This window comes from Paramisgurnus dabryanus, chromosome 15 (genome assembly GCF_030506205.2).
Source record: "Paramisgurnus dabryanus chromosome 15, PD_genome_1.1, whole genome shotgun sequence".
NCBI lineage: Eukaryota > Metazoa > Chordata > Actinopteri > Cypriniformes > Cobitidae > Paramisgurnus > Paramisgurnus dabryanus.
In genome coordinates this window covers 33,726,164-33,745,134 of record NC_133351.1, presented here as the reverse complement: position 1 = coordinate 33,745,134, position 18,971 = coordinate 33,726,164, and the positions used below count along the sequence as shown (strand labels likewise).

General features: G+C 35.5%; 1 protein-coding gene and 1 long non-coding RNA gene across 2 annotated transcripts in view; both read left to right on the top strand.

Moving 5' to 3' along the window:
* The first annotated feature begins 1,005 nt into the window (after positions 1 to 1,005).
* Positions 1,006 to 2,287, top strand: LOC135782870 (uncharacterized). Its single transcript, XR_010545524.2, has 2 exons — positions 1,006 to 1,170; positions 1,935 to 2,287. It is a non-coding gene; the product is annotated as an uncharacterized lncRNA (long non-coding RNA).
* Positions 2,288 to 4,496: 2,209 nt separating this feature from the next.
* Positions 4,497 to 18,971, top strand: part of agps (alkylglycerone phosphate synthase) — a 42,889-nt gene continuing 28,414 nt past the window's right edge. Inside the window, exons 1-7 of the mRNA XM_065293193.2 lie at positions 4,497 to 4,720; positions 9,642 to 9,731; positions 13,953 to 14,043; positions 14,123 to 14,243; positions 15,579 to 15,653; positions 17,938 to 18,009; positions 18,182 to 18,261. Coding sequence (XP_065149265.1) covers positions 4,554 to 4,720; positions 9,642 to 9,731; positions 13,953 to 14,043; positions 14,123 to 14,243; positions 15,579 to 15,653; positions 17,938 to 18,009; positions 18,182 to 18,261 — 696 coding nt within the window. The 5' untranslated portion in view covers positions 4,497 to 4,553. The remainder of the gene's footprint in view (positions 4,721 to 9,641; positions 9,732 to 13,952; positions 14,044 to 14,122; positions 14,244 to 15,578; positions 15,654 to 17,937; positions 18,010 to 18,181; positions 18,262 to 18,971) is intronic.

The following is an 18,971-nucleotide window of genomic DNA, read 5'->3' as shown; positions in this document are numbered from 1 at the left end:
CCTTATAAATTACCTTAGGGGTTAAAATGCAAATTTATTTATTAATATGATAAAATTATTGGTCAGTTAAAAGTGGTCAGCAGTTGTGATAAGAGGAACCAAGTTCCTTTAGTTGGAATCAGCGAGCTCAGTCCTCACCAAGAAGATCCGAGCATCTGCTGTTAACTTAAAACAATCACAGTTTACGCATTATTGTTACTATGACCCAATCTGGTTCTTTACAGTGGACCTTCATAATGAAAATGCCAATACGAGCACATCTATAAACGTATTTACCCAACTTACACAAACCTGGAGAATCTGAGTTTGTATCGGTCAGCTAGCGCCCCCTGCTGTTCTGCATTATGCTGTATCAGTTTTACATGCGCGTTTTTGCCAGTGTGATAATTTTTAACCATTTAAACATCCATTGAACTATTCTAACCATTTCTGTTCAAAGAGTTCACAAGAGACAAAACATTAAACCAGAGTCACATATAAATGTCACTTGGGTTAAGCAAATAGATGCCATGTGGATGATGTGTCTTGTATTTATAGGGGCAGTTTCCCAGACAGGGCTTATCCTAGTCCCAGACTAAAATGTATTTTAAGCTACTTTAATTTCAAAAACACCTCACTTATCCTAATATATGTACTAGTTTTGTCTCCAGATGCACACCTGCATTGTTTTGTAAGGTTTGTTTGTAAAAACTACTTGTCCAAATATAAATAAGGCCTATGTTTTGATATGATGCAAGTCCTAGATTAATCTAAACCCTGTCCGGGAAACCACCTCATAATTTTTAAAACGTTTGATCTATCTATCTATCTATCTATCTATCTATCTATCTATCTATCTATCTATCTATCTATCTATCTATCTATCTATCTATCTATCTATCTATCTATCTATCTTAAACACTTAACCTTAAACAGAGTAGACTAGCACTACAGATAACCAACCACACCCCCCACCGCCTCAAATCATCAAACTGTAGCGTTCTCCCACCGGAGCGCGTGCGTGAGTGCGCGCGCACGATTGGCAGCTCCACGTCGACATTCTTCCAGCTGCTCCACGGACACGGACGCGGCGTGAAAGCGCGTCATCTGCTCAGTTCACGAGTGAAGTCGTCCGCACAGAGCTGTGCGTCTCCTGTCGTTGCGTTTTATTCCGTGCGTGAGATGCAGCAGGTATGTGCTTTTCATTTCTTTCCTCTGGAAGTGAGCATAAACACGCGGACTGTGCAACATTGTCAACCCCACTCACCGATATGTTCATCCTCTCGTGCAGTAAAGTAACTTTGGCTAAAATGAAAGTTTTCCTATGTAAAGTAACAGGCTTAGCCTATACCTATGTGAGCAATGTTGGTGTAGACATATGTCACACTCGTTACTTATTTCATTGTTTATTTTTAATTCACTCTTTTTCCAGATTCTGACTTTTAGTTATTTGTAATAGAAAGTGTGTTGTGTTAAGAGTTTAATGTTGATGTGAACGATGATGACACTGCTCTGATGGTCTCGATAAAGTTACGCGCGCTGCTCCAAATTTGGCCCCTTTTCGACACGTCAGCTGTTCTGCGTATCGGCTGCCCTAATTGTTCACTTTACAACATTGCAACAGTATAAAGACAATAAAAAGAAGTCATTTCTTCATGTCACAGTTTACATTTTGTATAATAGTTTTTGTATGCACTTAATTGTGTTTGTATTTACATGCATGTGTTTAATCGTTGTAGGCACATATGTGTAGCCTACTTTGGGGCTGGTGGCGCATGTGTAAGTAAGAATGACTCTGTGTATTTAACCATGCTATTCATCGTTTAAATTCTTACTTTTATTAAAAATCCAGATGAATTCGACCCTGCCTCCAATGTCCAGTTACAAAATGATTGCATGCTATGACCAATTTCACCTTTAAATCACATCATTTATTCATTACTCACTTTTAATAGGAAGACATTTCTCCAAGGAGTACCTGTTGTGATGTGCCATCTGCTACAGACATAAGCTGTGTTTCTCTCAGAGGGTCGTGAGGAAGAGTTTCACTGCGAAGAAGGAAAACTAGTGTGCAATGCTGTGGCTTTCCAAGTAAAGTTCTGTGATACACTCCGACTCTAATTGTTTGCAGTCAGTGCATTACAGAACTTTGTTTTGGGAGTTTAAAGCTCAGGCCTGGAGGAAACAATCATTCCATTTGGATGAAGCTGTAACAGCCCCTCGAAAAGCTCTCAACTGCATTAAACTTCACATACTGTGTCCCTCAAATGCATGCACAAATAAATCTCATCATTATCATGATTACAAATGTCGTAAGCTTTTTAACATCATCATTCTCTTTGTGTGTGTGATAATAAAGATATTCCTAAGCAAACATCCTTTAAGGATTTTTCTTTCAAAATGGGTTCTCTTTAGTGCATATTTAGCAGGGCAGGGATAAACCACAATTGCTGAATGTCTTTAAATAACCATTTCACAGAAACACACGCTTTTCAATTAAATATTCTGTTCCTCGGTAAACACAAAAATGTGGCATTTTCCGTTGTAAAAGGATTCAATCACAACAACATGTACTATTTACAAGCGTAGAACAGGCGTGCAGAGTAAAGCACTTAAAATGGAGAGTGCAGAGGTTTGTGATGACGTCATCAGGCCCACAGGAGGCAGGCCAGCGTCTGGGTTACTCTCACGGTCACATGACTCATAGCAGTGCACAGGTAACAAGTGAGTTAACATGCCTGCCGGGCCTGTTATATGTCATCAACTTTATGCTTTTGTATACACCCTCAGTGATGAAAGAGGAAACTTTCATTGGCACTGACACCATGTGTTTCATGTCTGTCTGAAATACTAGCATGCATTGTGTCAACTTTGCATTGTAAAGTGAGAGATTTTGTTGCAAGTCTACTGAAGCACTCAAATTACTGTATTTCCAAAAAGGAAATAAGGAATTTGATTAGTTAATCACACAGACTGAAACTGCTCAGAAACACAACAATTGAGTCCTTTATAGTTAATCTCACATTCAGAATAATTTACAAATGCACTAAGGGAGGGTTTATACACAGTTATCTGGTGTGGTTGTAGGTAAATCATAATTTAAGAGATTACATTTTTCAAAATGATCCTTGGTATGAAAAAGATTTTTTAGAAATGCCCCAGCTAAATCTTTTTCTTTAAGTTATATTGAGTCCTTTGCTTTAAAAAAGGTTCATTAATGGAATATTCCTATTGAAAGAAATGTTTGTTGAACTTCAAAGGTAAGCAAAAAAAAAAAAATGGTTCTTCTCTGTTATCACTATGCAAATTACTTTCTACCTTTATTTTTAAAATTAGTTACATTTACGTTTATCCATTTCGTAGCCACTTTAATCTAAAGTAACTTGGAATGAAGCTATACATTTTATTAATATACAGTACAGGCCAAAAGTTTGGACACACTTGACTTAAATGTTAACTATGATCTTTAAAATCATTTAAGCTGAAGGTGTATGGTTAAATGCTTAAAATTGCTTTTGTGGACAAAAAAATACCCGTGCCAAACTGATTATTTTTGTTATTAGAAAACTTACATTTTATTTTAAAATATTATTTTTGAAATAGATGACTTACACTGAATATTGAAGAAAAAGCAGCCAATAAGAGCCCAGATTAAATATGAACTCCTTCTATACTCTTTAAAATTCATCCTTAATTGAAAATTTAAGAAGCTTCTTAAAAAAATGACATGCATATGGTTCAACAATTTAGGCAAAAGGTGACTGCACTTCCAATAATAAAATATAACAGAGTTTTGGTTTATTTTGGATGCTTTTAGTCACCAACATAATTTCCAAAGTTGCATTTGTGTTATGCCATATAGTTTGGATGAGTTTATTATGTTATATGGAATAATGTATAAATAAAGAACCAGTGAGTGTGTCCAAACTTTTTGCCTGTGCTGTATGTGCTCCCTATAGTTTCCCTTAGGAGTGCCTAAACATCTGGATAGCAAACTACAGTAAACTATATCAATAAATCTACAACACCACCATTCGTGTGCTATATAAACCACATTTCTTAATAATCAAGGACTGTTTTGTTCCTGAAGAATTTGCAGGAATTTAGCATATACCTTAAGATCAAACTATTTAAAAAAATATGACTTCTTTAAAGAAGCAAACATATAAGAATTTTTGTTTGTTTAACATTTTTTGGTTATTTTTTCTTTAATAATAGGTATAGATATCAATTGTGTATAAAAGTAAGAAAATGATAACGATTCAGGTGAATTTAGTTACTTTTATATACACTATATAATATTTTAGATACTAATATATACTAAAGAAAATAATATTGTTGCTGTTTGTTGTTATCGGAAATATAAAAATCAATAAAAACTTTTTAGACTTGTGATAAATATAGCTTTTTGCCCACTTGTATAAATGAAACTGTCAAGTACGCGCAAGCGCGGAGTAGGCGGGGCTATGGGCGGAGTCCGGTGTAAGACGTAGGTCTCTTGTAAAGACTACCTCACATCCTCCCGTCAGGCGCGTTGCCTCCCGCTGACCTCTGACAGCAAACACGGAAGCAGCATGGCGTCCAGCAGCAGCAGCAGCAGCGCACAGCACAGACTCCGCATCATAGTCGGACATTTGCAGAGACCAGTGGAGGATGAAAACGCAGGCATCGCTGCACAGGAGTGCAAAGCCGAGATCTCCGAATCCAACCCGAGCCGCCCGCCACCTGTACCGAAGAGGAGGTATGTGTGCGCGCGCGCTGGCGGCTCGTGAACCTGTTGTGTGATGTATCTGTCGACTCGTCTAACTAACTAACACATTAAGCATTCAGATAAATAAAGGTTGCGTGTAGGTGGGCTAAAGACGAGGCAGTTGTGCTTACATTGAGTCATTTTGATCTGTGCACTGGGAATCATTTCAGGCGTCTGAACAAAGTCTCCATTCATAAGCAGAGTAGGGTGCGGTGGCGACATCTGCACACAGATAATATTCATACATCTCCTGATGTGATTTTCTCGGAGCATTGGGCTGCCTTGCACCAGATAACTCGTATTGTAATCACATCAACACTAATAAGGAAGAAGTCCCTTATCACAGATCCCTTCAGTACGCACTGCCCTTAAAGCTACAGTTTACCCCAAAACCATAAACTGAACTCATGTCATATAGTGTCATGTCATATGCACCTCGAAATAAGATGAAAGCGAGGTTCTAGATGAAAATAAGGTTACGTAACGTTAGCTCTGCAATGCAACTCTGAAAAGTTTCGGACTTTACAGTTATTTGTTTTGGTCAGAACTTTGAACGGAAAGGGCGTTGCTTATTTCTGTTTGCCTGAAGCTAAACAGTTCCTGTGATGTCCATTTCATACAAACTGCTGCTTATATTTAAGGTTTATCATGTTAGTTGGTTAATGTTAGATGTTTGTTAGACCCCCAGAAGAAGTGCTGGAGTTGTGCGTCTTTTTGTGCTTTGTTTTATAAGTTATTTTGTGACAGCTGCTGTCATATGGCATAAGTTACACAACAACCCTATATATTAGTGAATAGATGGATTGTATTGTTATCAATTTAAGTATTGAAGTATTTTATCTGTAAGGCATGTTTTGTACGTTAAGTCAGTGTGTGGTTGAATGCTGTGCTTTGATTGGATGAGAAGGTGGCCTGACTTCTGAACTTCCTTCATTGTGTGCAGATGAAGCTCTGGCGCCATCTAGCGTTTAACATCACCTGGAGAAACACACACACACACACACACACACACACACACACACTCACTGAGATTTCTCTGAGAACAATATCACTTACTGTCTTGTTAAAATAAATAATATCTAAGTATCTAAGGTGACAGAAAAATGGGTAGCAGAACAACTAAAAAAACATCTAAACTTGGGCCACACTCCTTTACACCCAATGCAAATTGTTTAGCCTGTATATTAATGACTTGCCGAAAGTTTGTCAATCTGTTAATATACAAATGTATGCAGATGATACAGTTATTTATTTGCATACCAAGAACAAACAACAGGCTGCAGCTGAATAACCGAAGCACTGGTGCATGTCTCTACCTGGATAAAAATGTCAGATCTACATCTTAACATTAACAAAACAGTCTGTATGTTCTTTTCTAAGAGGTTCACAAGTGAACTGCAGGCTGATGTTTTTAAGGAAGGAGAAAAAATCATGGAAGTGTCAAATTTTAAATATCTTGATATTATTTTAGACTCTAATTTAACTTTTAAAAAGCATGTTAAAAGTGGCCCAAATCATCAGATATAATATGGCTAACTTCAGACACATTAGACCATATTTGATAAAAGAGGCAGCCAAACTCTTTATGCATGCCATGATTTTTTTATTCACATATCGTTTCACAAGCTGGTCCCAAACAAATATGACAACTCTTAAACCAATAGAAACCCTTTATAAGCAAACCTTAAAAATATTAGATCAAAAACCTATCAACCATCACCACTGTAATATTATTACTAAATATAACTTATTCAACTTAGAAAGAGCACCAGCTATACATAATTTCAGTTTAAACTTAAGAAATGGATTAAAAACTCTCAAAACTGCAATCATCAATAGTTAATCTTATTTTAGGTACTGCCCATTTTTGTATTTTACTTATTATTATATATTTAGTGTTTTATTTTGTTTTGTGGTTTTCATGTATTTTATTTTTGTACTATGATACTGTGTTGACCTGCCAAGGGACTGCAGATGAAAAATAGCAAATTTACATTTTGAGTGTAAACAAAAAATATTGATTGATGTGCATGTGCATTGTCCCTTTCAAATAAATAAAGGAAATAAATAATCATAATATTATCACTGGATTATTATTATGATGAACATTTCAGTTTTTACAATAACAACTGTTTGTAAAGAGGCAATAGAAATAAAAAACCCATGTCTGCTAATTTGGGGTTTGCAAAGAGGCGGAAAATTTCCGTAAAATCTCCGGTAAATTTCTGGAAATTTTCCAAGGGAACTTAATCTGGAAAACTTTGGAAATATTCAGAATTCGTAAAACTTAATGGAAATGTATGGGAATTTATGGAAATTATTTGGAAATTTATAAAACTACATTATAAAATATTTTGTTTTTAGGTCACAAGCAGACATTCATGCAAGGTACACATTTTAAAAATTAAATATTTTTGCAGTTTATGCCCATTTTATTCCCAATATATTCTCGTAAATTCCCATATATTACGAGTTTAAGCCTTAAAAATTCCTGGAATTTTTCAACCCTACGTTTGACAGAAAAGCAATGCTCTTGATGGTAGAATCACTGTACTGTGACGTTTCAACAGTTACACGGCTCTGCTCGTGTTCATTACAATGGGTGTGGTGAACTCGTTTGACTTCAGGTTGTGTGTGTACTAAATTTGTGTAAACCTGATCGTATACTAGACTTCAAAGTGCAATAGCTTATATGCACTGTAAAAAAATCTTTGCTGCCTTTCTTAATTGTTTTTTTTATTGCCTTTAGGCTAACCCAGATTTTCAAGTCATTTCAACTAACTATTATTTATCTTGACAAGAGATGAGATTCTACAACTTATAAAATGAAGTTGAAATATTTCAACTATATTTTATAAGTTTAATAACTAGTCAAGATAAATAATAGTAAGTTGAAATGACTTGAAAATCTTGATTCAACAATTTTCTTTTAAGGCAGCAAATAATTTTTCACAGTGTGTCTGTGTAGTTTATTGATAAGATATTGTTGCATCTTTCTTCTTGTCTTTTTTGTGTGTTTAGAGATTGTAAATATGGAGGTTTGTGAGCTGCCAGCATTTTTTAGAGAGCTAGATTTATATTTAATGTTAAGACAGAGCGGACATACTTGATAAGACATACTTTCATAATTAAGGTTGTGGTTTGTTAATAGTTGTGTATATATATGAACAAAAAGGAATATTTAACTATTTTTTATCCACAATTTACCAATGTTTTGTTTAAGGAGACAACATACGTTTTACAGTTTTCATTTGTTATATATTTGATATGTTTGTTATATTTTTATATATATTATATAGAATTTGAATTGCATTGTTTTAACCAATTGCCAAACTGTGTTTTCCTGTTTTTCAACATGAAATTTCGTAAAATTTTAGCTTTAAGCAAAGAACCAGCCATTTGCCAGTGTTATAAGAATAACTTGCATAAAATAAGTGTATTGTCAATTAAATATATATTCTCTGAAACAATTTTTAATTCAGTTTTGCTTCAAAAAAAATACCGTTAAATAAAATAACTTGACAATCATGCAGTGGTCTTTTAGAAATATTCAGCAGTTTGTTAGTAGTGTGTGTTGTCGGACCGGTCTGGTGACACATCTCACTTTGGTAGATCTTCAGTTAGGCATTCTGTTCCTGTCAGACTCCTGTGATCACGGTCATGTGTTTTAGTTTCACAGCAGGTTAACACAGCTGTAGTAATACTCAGATAAACATTGCACTGGATTTAGTCAGTGTATCACTTGATGTAGATGTGATCATAGTGTAGCACAATAATGCAGTAACTCCATAACATTAACTGTATTTGTTAACATTAAATAATGCATTAGCTAACATGAAATAACCAGTGTTGGGGAAAGTTACTTTTAAAAGTAATAAATTACAATATTAAGTTACTCCCCCAAAAAGTAACCAATTGCGTTACTTAGTAACTTTTCATGGAAAGTAATGCTTAAGTTACTTTTGCGTTACTTTTTCTTGGTTGAGGCTTGATCTCTTTCAGGCCTTGCAGGTGTTTTATGACTGAAAAGTTCTGCATTCAGAAATTGCATATTTCATCACAAAAATGTCGAGCTCTGGCCTGCCATCTCAGTTTCTAACTGTGAACAGTGTGCATAATGTAGCTACGTTTGCTTTAATAAAGTACATATTTTTTTATTTATTTAATTAAACAAAAAAGTAACTTGCATTACTTTTTTGAAAAAGTAACTCAAATATTAATGTGTACATTTAAAAAGTAATGCGTTACTTTACTCGTTACTTCAGAAAAGTAATATTATTACATAATGCATGCTACTTGTAATGCGTTACCCCAACACTGGAAAAAACAATACTTTAACAAAATTTATTATTGTTAGTTCATGTGAATTTGATCATTTGTTAATATATTTTTAAACATAAACATTTAAAACATAGACAAATATTTAAGTGTGTGTGTTTCTGACTCCTGGTATTTATTGCGTTGTGGGGACCAATTGTGTGAATAAACAATAATATATTTCATTTCTATTCTGATAATGTTGTTAGATTCTAGCTGAAAAACACTGTGTACTTTGTGTCGTTGTTCTGCTGTATTTATTTATCTGTCTGTACACTGCTTGTTATTTGTTCTTTATTTTATTACTATTTACTTTTCTTTAATAATTGATTGAACACATAAAATAACACTTGGCTAATTCTAACCTATGGAACTGGTTAAGCTAATATTAGTTTTCCTGTGGTGTTGGAATGGATATTGAGAATGAAAAAAGCTTTTCGGCTCTTTCTTTTTTTATCTTTCTTATATATTCTTTTTTTACTTGTATAGTTTAAACTTTGATTCTGAAAGAAAGTTTTATCTCAGTTAGTTTGACTGTTAAAAGTTTTTTATTTAATCAAGTCTCTCATTCTTTCTCTCTTTTTCTTTCTCTCAGGCAGGAGACTATGAAATGGAATGGCTGGGGTTACAGTGACTCTAGGTTCTTGTTTAATAAAAAAGGTCAAGCTGAGTTTACAGGGAAAAGGTGAGTACGATAAGATCTCGTTCTATGTTTACAAGAACACAAACTAGTGAAAAACTTTTACCTTTGCTATTATGTAAATTTCACATGACCAACACGACAACTCTGTCAAAGAGATCTGTGTTTATGTGAGTCTGTCAAGATGATGAAGTCCACTCACGTCACAAGCCAGGCTAGTAGATGGTGAGGTTACCTGGTAAAGAAACATGACACGTCTGTGCAGTGCGCACATATGCATTATTGCACGTAAGGGATGTATAGGCAGCAGGTTGTTATTGCAGACCAAAGCCCAGACAGTATGATCAGGACCCAAAGTGAAGCCGAGGGTCTTGTATCACACTGAAGGGGCTTATTTCGCGATAACAACCTGCTGCCTTTACATTATCTCGCTTATTACACTTTTGTTTACCTCATAAGTAAGTTAAGGAACATTCACTAGGTACATGCAACTAAATAATCTGTTTGTAATCATATTGATGGCTCAATCGGATTGTAAAGCCTTCATGTAAACACCTTAATCTTTACAAATGAGGTCAACGGATGCAAATTTCGATCGTATTGAAAGGGGGGTGGTGTAGTGCAATCATCAGGAGAAAAATACCCATGTAAATGTGTGAATCGTAGTGTTTTCTCAATCGGATGCAAAATACCTTGTGCACATGGGCAGAACAATTGTGCTTTAATTCACGTTTTATATTTACCTCTAATTGACATATCACATGATTCTCATTCTGAAGCGTTCATGTGTACTTAGTAACATTAGGCTAAATCTACTGTTTTGTTAATAACTTAATTAATAACTAGCTATAAAAGTAGAAGCCCAGGATAAATAATGACAAAGTGTATTTAAGTGTACAACCATTCTACAGATTATTTTTTTAAATAAATGTGGTAACAAAAACCACATGTTGTATGTGAGCACATGCTTCGTTTTCTCTGTTATCCTTCATTGTGCAGGTAATAAAATGAGAGGCATAAAAAGAGAGGCATTTTCAGATACCAATAAAGAGTTTTACAACCTCCACCACATTATATATAGGCCATGCATTTATTACACACAGATTCCCATCACTCTTGCTGTCATCATTTCTTGCCCTCTTTGCAAAAAGCTGTGTTTTATTTACCTGGCTTTGAGTGACTGATTGACAGATGAGTACAGATCAGTAGATTTAATCGTTCATTAAATTAAGCGGTTCCAATATATTATTATTTTGGGGATCAGATATGAGCGGAAATAGACGTGTTATAAACTAATCCCAGCTGGACATTGCAAAACATTTGTGTAAACAAGACAGGATTTTTTATAGGCTAGTAAGATTTGGTCTTCTGACTTTTACCATTTTGTATATGTTTTGATGAATATGCGCATAAGAGAGAGAGCGAGCGAGCAGATACTCGTGTTTCGCAATCCGAAGGATGCTACCGCCGGAGGTTGCATATGCATGTTTCATATGTCATCAAGCCTGCTTCATTTCAATTAACATTCGCAAGTCATAAGCATATTACAACAATCTACGATTAACTAAGAATAATAGTCAAGTTTATAATTGTTAATTTCCTGCAAATGCGCCCTCGGGAGATTGAAGGATTTTGTTGGTTAGTTATTGACATTTGGACCCATTGGGATCGTTTAAATATGCAAATCTGGCAACCCTAGTTGTGCGCTTGCGCACTCTAAAAAATATTGGGTTGTTTTTAACCCAGGGCTGGGTAACTTTAGGACAGAACACATTTCTGGGTTAAATGACCCAAATAATGTGTAGTTTTAACCCAACTGCTGGGTTATTGTTAATTAACCATGTTGAAACAACCCAGTAGTTGGGTTAAAACAGCCCATTATTTGGGTCATTTTGACCCAGAAATGTGTTCTGACCAATATTACCCAGCCCTGGATTTAAAACAACCCAATATTTTTTAGAGTGCACAGACCTTTGGTTTGGATTATATTGAATGTAGATTTTAATCAGATTGCAATGTTTAGGGTGCATGTCAAGTGCAATCGGATTTAATTAATTGACAAAATTTTGTGCATGTTAACATAGCCACTGTTCTCACAGATTTGCATTCACGTGGTTTACACAGAGATTATAAAAAAATTTCACTTTAAAGCCATCTTCACACCATTGTCATGTAAACAAACAGCCAACGTGTATTAAAATGTTCCCATTTATGGTTGAAATCGTGTGAACAGCCCCTGTCGTGTAATTTCTTAGAATTTGTGGATTACAGTGGTTGTTACCAACATCTGTTGAAAATTTCATGTCATTTGTACCTTTAGAAATATTTTAACCGAGAAAAAATGGTGACTTGTTTTAACGATGAATGCTTATTTTACCTGCTGTATACTTATATATTTACATACATATTCAGCTGTCCTTCAGAATCAGTCACTCCATCTCCTAAATGCGCTGTGATTTTAAATCTGTGACATGATTTTTTTACCAGAACAAAGAGAGCTGGGACTTTACTATATGCTTTATACTTCAGAATAATGTTCATGGATGAATTGTGTACACAATAAGAAAGTAAACACGAGTAAATAGAGTCAGTTTTAAATAGTTGGTGTTTTATTCCTCAAGTTTCATTTTTGCAGAAGAATGAGAGATAATATCATCATCATCTTATTGATTATTTCAGGGTATCTTGTAACAACGCTGTTCCACACAAAGATATTTGACACAGTGTGTTTCTTATATACAGCCTCAAGGACCTACAACACAAACACACACAGTAATCTTGTACAGACTCAGTGGCGCTGTATAATCTTAACAGAGGCCTAGATGTTGTTGTTTCTCTGGCAAATATCTTCCTAGCCCAGACGTGGTATTTAAACAGGCAATAGATAATTGTAATAAAAAGGCATTGACATCATCAGATGATTATATAAGAGTCATGCATTGAAAAAAACTATAAATCAAATTCACTTAACTTTTTTTTGTGCAACTTTTGCATGAATATTTTTCAAATACATTTCACACATATGGAAATTAAGTAAATGTACTTAACTAAGTTAAGTAAAATTACACCCTACAAAAAATGATGTTCACTTGAAATGAAAATGTATTTACTCTCATGTTGTTTACAAACCTGAATACATTTCTGATAAATACAAAGAAAGATATTTTGATGAATATTTGTAAACAAACCCATAATGAATCCCATTCACTTCCATAGTAGGATGAAAGAAGAATCACCTACAGTCTAAACACAAGCACCTCTGAACAATGATAACTACAAAACTCAAAGAAGAAACAGAAACTCTTCTAAATCTCAAAAATACATGAACATTAAACACTAAGAAGTCTTACCTTTTAGTTAAAAACCCATAAAATAATGTTTAGCTTATAATTTTACTCTCTAAATGCAAAGCATGCTGGGAACTACAAGTCCACTTTTGTCTACCAAAATCATTTATGTAGTTTCAACACAAAATGAAGTTAATTTCCTTCTTACAAATTTAAGTGGATTATACATGATACAATTAAGTTGAATTAACTCAATAATGTGTTCATTTAAAATTACTCAAATGAATCACATTTTTATGTTATTTTTAACTCAGATTTTGGTAAAAAAAAAAAAACAAGAATACAATTTTTTAAACTAATGATCATCAGTAAGTATTTCTCGCATGTTAACAGTCATGCATAGGTAAACCAAACCTCGTGTGGCTTTGCCACCGATACCTGACATGTTTCATGTGGTCTGGATGTTGGGCTCTTGTGTGGTTAAGGTCGGCTGTGTTGTGTGATGTACTGGTGTCATCTAGTGGCCGATATTTGCACTGCCATGTCTAAAACAACACAGATTGTTTGACAGAATGAGGACAGACGGAAACTTTGTCCCAGTTTACAAACTTAAAAATATAAACTTTGCTATCTTTAATATTTGGTAATGTCCACACATCCAATAAATGACTCCTTGATACCACAGATCCATTCGCTTTGAACATATTTACTAAGTAAATTTAAAGTCGAAGAGTAATATTTCTGGGTCACAATATCACTCCCCACATCTGCTATTGGTCAAAAAACAAACAGTCCCACCTAAAACTCTTCATGGTGCTTGAATGAACAAATCATTTGAAAACTCATGGGAATTCGTACTAAAGATGCATTAATTATAGTTTCCTCTGTGAACATCAAACTGGAATAAGAGGAAGTATTTAAAGATTTTAGACATTAAGGAGAGTGACGGGTGTTGATCTTTGTGTTTGGTTTGTTTCAGATATCGGGTGAGTGGCCTGATTATGCCGAGTTTAAAGGACTGGTTTGAGGGAACGTTTGGAGCAAGTCTACAGCATAAATCTCTCGCTACAGTAAGTATAACTCTACAGGACTGTTGTTTCACATGTGCCCATGCTTTGTGTGTAATGTAAAGTGTGTGTTATCCTGCAGCCCACAGTGAATTTAAGTGCAGTACCCCCTCCTAACCTGAACGAGCCATTCATCGAGGACCTAAAAGCTGGGGGCGTGGCCCTGTCACATGATCCAGAGGATCGGATCTTTCGTGCTCATGGTAAAGAAACTGCATTATTGTGTTTGTACTTAAAGGGATAGTTCGCCCAAAATTCTGTCATCATTTACTTACTCTCATGTTGTTCCAAATCTGTATAGATTTCTGATAAATATGAAGGAAGATATTTTGAGAAATGTTTGTAAACAAACATTCGTGAACCCCATTCTCTTCCATAGTAGGAAAAAAGGATACTATGGAAGTGAATGGGGCTCCTGAACAGTTTGATTTCAAACATTCCCTTAAAAATATCTTCCTTTATGTTCATCAAAAAAAAAAAAAAATTGTATAAAGGTTTGTAACAACATGAGGGTGAGTAAATGATGACAGAATTTTAATTTTTGGGTGAACTATCCCTTAATCCTTTAATATCGGAGAGAGAATATATGTTTCACTTCAAAATCAAAATAGTACTTTTTTCTTTTAGAAAAATAATGTTATGTACATTTTTTCAAATGAATCATTTATAAAAATGTAGAGGTAAATTGTTGTTTTATTGCAAAGCTTTGGTGCAATGCTAAAACAAAAATATGAGTGTAAATACTGTATGTAGAAATTGTGCAATTTATAATATGCGTTTTGATTTCATTTATTAAACAGTAGTTTTTTACAGCAGATATTAGTATTGGTTTATGTTGTTTTTTGCATAAATGTAAATATTAAACGTATTATGTGTTATATGCATTTCTATGTACTGTATGCACGTAACGCATTATATTGAGAAGTTGGAGCAATAAATAAACTAAATATTTAGAAGCTCAATTTAAAAAAAAAAACGATTGAAACGACCTCCTTTATCTTATGATGATTAGACCAAACATATCAAATGTAAGCGAATTTGTGCTTAAAACAAGCAAAAAAAATCTGCCATTGGAATAAGACATTTTTGCTGAATTTTTCTTATATTAAGTAAATTCAAGAAAAAATTCCTTAATACATTGGCAGATTTTTTTTGCTTGTTTTAAGCACAAATTAGCTTAAATTTGATATGTTTTGTCTAAAAATTTGAGTTATTTTCTTAGGTCATTTGCTCATCAAGAAAATACATCTTGATTTAAGAATTTTTAGATATTTCTTGTGAAAACAAGATAAAAATACTAAGTAAGAAAGTCTTTTTTTTGCAGTGTTATTTGTATTGTTTGGTTTGATCCTCATTACATTAAGTGTACATTGTCAGTGTTTTTTTTTCTTGTTATTTTTTCATTTTGGTGTGTTTGCCATGACTGTTCATTCTTGTTGCCAAAGGCTTTACAGCTAAGCTGTATACAAATAAGACCATAAAAACCAGGGAGAAGAAAACCCAAACCGGTTTTATGATTGAATCTCTCTCTTTGTCAGGTCACTGTCTGCATGAAATCTTTGCTCTGCGTGAAGGGAGGATTGGACGAGTGCCGGACATGGTGGTTTGGCCGAGTGAGTAACCGGGAAGTTTTATGATCCGGCTCAGTGTATCAATTACAAAATATTCATGAGGAACCGCTTCAGAGGGAGTGGTGAGCTTTGACAGCCAATAATACTCTTGCTGCCGGAGTAGCTGCTATCTGATTGGTGGAGTCCTGACAGGACCCATTTCTTCATTTAAACTAGCTCTGATTGATGGCTGAGCTGTGATTCGCTCTAGGGATCCCAGACAGACAGCAAATCATATGCTTGCTCTCTGTACGCCCCTCTGCAAACTCCACCCTCTTACCCAGCTTGTCTCTAGAGATCCCCTCAGTAGATTATTCAAAAAAATACTAACCTCAGTCCTCTCCATCACTGTTAAACATATGTGCAAGGTTTAGAAGAAGTCTGGACATCAAAAAAAAAAAAAACTGTGACATCAAAATTGACCATTTACTTTCTCAATTAATGTTTTTGAACATATTGTGCAGCGAACATCAGTGTGCGTAAACTGCAATTAATTGACGGGCCGCTAGGGGCTGGCTTCAAAAGGGACTCAATCCCCATAGACCCCCCCATGTTAAAATGCCCAACTTCACAGTAGAAAATAATGTTTACAGCCTGGTACAAAAAAAGTGATTTTGGACTTTATAGCCCTTCATGACAATTGTGAGGGGGGTGAATTTTTTTGTAACTCATCAATTTAAATAGGCTTTATGCCCAGCTGCACTACTTCCTGTCTGCCATTTTTGGACAAACTGATTAATCCAGGTGTGCCTGACCTCAGTAGTCACAACAACAATAATCAGACACACCTGGATTAATCAGTTTGTCCAATAATGGCGGACAGGAAACAAGGAGCTGGCTGAAGTTCAGGAAGTAGTGCAGCTGGGCATAAAGCCAATTATGTTTAGTCTTAAAGGCAGGGTGCATGATCTTTGAAAGCCAGTGATCATATTTGAAATCACCTAAACCAGTGTTTCCCAATCCTGGTCCTCAAGTACCCCCTACCAAAATGTTTTATATGTCCCTTTATTTAACACACCTGATTTAACCATTCTGGAAGGAGGCTGATGAGTTGAATCAGGTGTTTTAAATAAGGAGACATCTAAAACTTTCTGGAAGGGGGTACTTGAGGACCAGGATTGGGAAACACTGACGTAAACAAACACGCCCCTACCCCAATAGAATCTGGACCTTCTTTTGATAGACCCGCCCCACACATACACAACCCAGGCAACGATGTTGGTTAGTAGACACGCCTCTTACTTCTGATTGGCTACAAGGGTGTTTTGGTACCTTTTCCAAAAATCATGCACCCCGCCTTTAAAGTTCTGCATAAAAGGGCGTGGCCACTTGAGTGACAGGTGAACAGCCACTGCTGTCACTAGCGTCGAGCTAGGCGGGTGTGGTTTCAGCAACCAGCCACCTACGCTTCACCCACATCCCACCTCTTTACCTATTTTTGTTTATCCGTGATGCGTGGTGATGAACTGCCAAGATGGTAACGGCAGACTTTGCCAACTGTTGGATTCCGTAAAGCTCTTCACAAACCTATGGATGACGTCACGGACATTACGTCCATATGATTAGTTCAGTTCCTGTAAACATTTTACAAATTATACTAATGTTGTATAACACTGCTGCTGTTGTATAACAATTGTTTTGTTGTTTTGTCATATGTGTTGTGTGAATGTTATTTAGTCGGGCTGGGTATTTGCGACCAATTTGGCAATTCGATTTTTTGTATGTTTTTGATTCGGTTTCTATTTAATTCAATATCGAAATTGGTATTGTAGACACAACATTTATTTAGTGTGCTGTCACTTTAAGACCTACATGTTATCCACGGATCCAATATACTATTGCGTTTTCTTTCTGAATTGTTCACATGTATAATTGCGGCATTTTTAAATAATTTTGCGTAAACGTCTGTTTAATCGCAAGACCGAGTATTTACGCATTGTCTGAAGCCTTGAGATTCGGCTTTCCGGTCGTGCGCTTCAGATGCGCCCACACACAAAACTTGAACCGAACACAGCGTGAGTAGCACATTAAGAGCTGTTTTGCATCGTCTTTGCTTAATATTGCATATTTAAATCTACAAGTCATAAAACACAAGCCAGTTAATTCACTTTTGATCTTTATTGTCGAACCCTTCCTCTGAAGTAAAGCACGCACATTGGTTTCCCAAATCAATATAAATTATAGATAAAAAAGAAGAATCTGAGGATCAATATTTTTACCCAGTCCAATATTTGAATGCGAGTTGTACAGTAATGTGCAGTCTATAATCATGATGTGATATTTACAGGTTCTCACAGTGATGTAGAGAAGATTGTGGAACTTGCCTGTAAACATAACGTCTGTCTGATACCCTTCGGAGGCAAGTACTTTAAAGACATCATCACATCTGTATAATGCTAATCTCTCTCTCCCTCCTGTTATCTCTCTCTATATAAACGTGTGTGATAAAACATGATATGTTATATTTTTTTACATTGCTATTATAATATAAAATCTGTAAGGTTTATGATCTCTCTCTGTTCTGAGATCAGGTGGTACGAGTGTGTCCAGTGCTCTAGAGTGCCCCCAAGAGGAGACTCGCTCCATTGTGTCTCTGGACACATCTCAGATGGTGAGTAACTCTTGCTTTCCCTCTCTCTCATATCTTGTGTTATGACCTTGGCTGACCTATTGTAGGGGTCACAGGGTCGAGGGGTCACGCACATGAAAGGCAGTCAGTCATAAGCGGGGTTATTTTATGAGCGCAGTGGTGTGATTGATAGCTGAGGGGCGGAGTCACCTGTGGAGACCGCGAGCAGTGTTTAACCCCTGCGGGAAACCGGGGACAAAATCAGGTTAAACCAGACGGATTACATTGTTTGAATTGAGAAATTGTGGGGAACACACGTGCCTATTTCAGTTTGGAAAAGAAGACTTTAGATGTGATCTGAAAGAGTCGTTTGTGTGTGTATAGTGCTGTGGTTTACACACACGGTGACCTCTCTCTGTCCTGACTTTCTAAGCTCAGATATGTGGGCTGTGTTTAAGAGCCGTGAATCAGTTTGACATGTGCTTTCATGGAGCCCTGCGGACAATCTCAATGTCAACATCGCTGCACTTTAATCAAAATCTCTTTCTTTTTGTGCGCCAACACTGGCTGTAGGTTGCTGTAGGTTTGGAATAAAAAAAAACAAATCTTATTCAGATCCAGAAACATTATTTTAAAATAATTTTAATAGTGAAGTTGGTTTTGAATAGAAGAGAGATTTAATTGAGCATGTCTTTTATGTGTGTTGAAGATGATATCCTGTCTAGAGAAATCACATGACATGTTTAAAAATC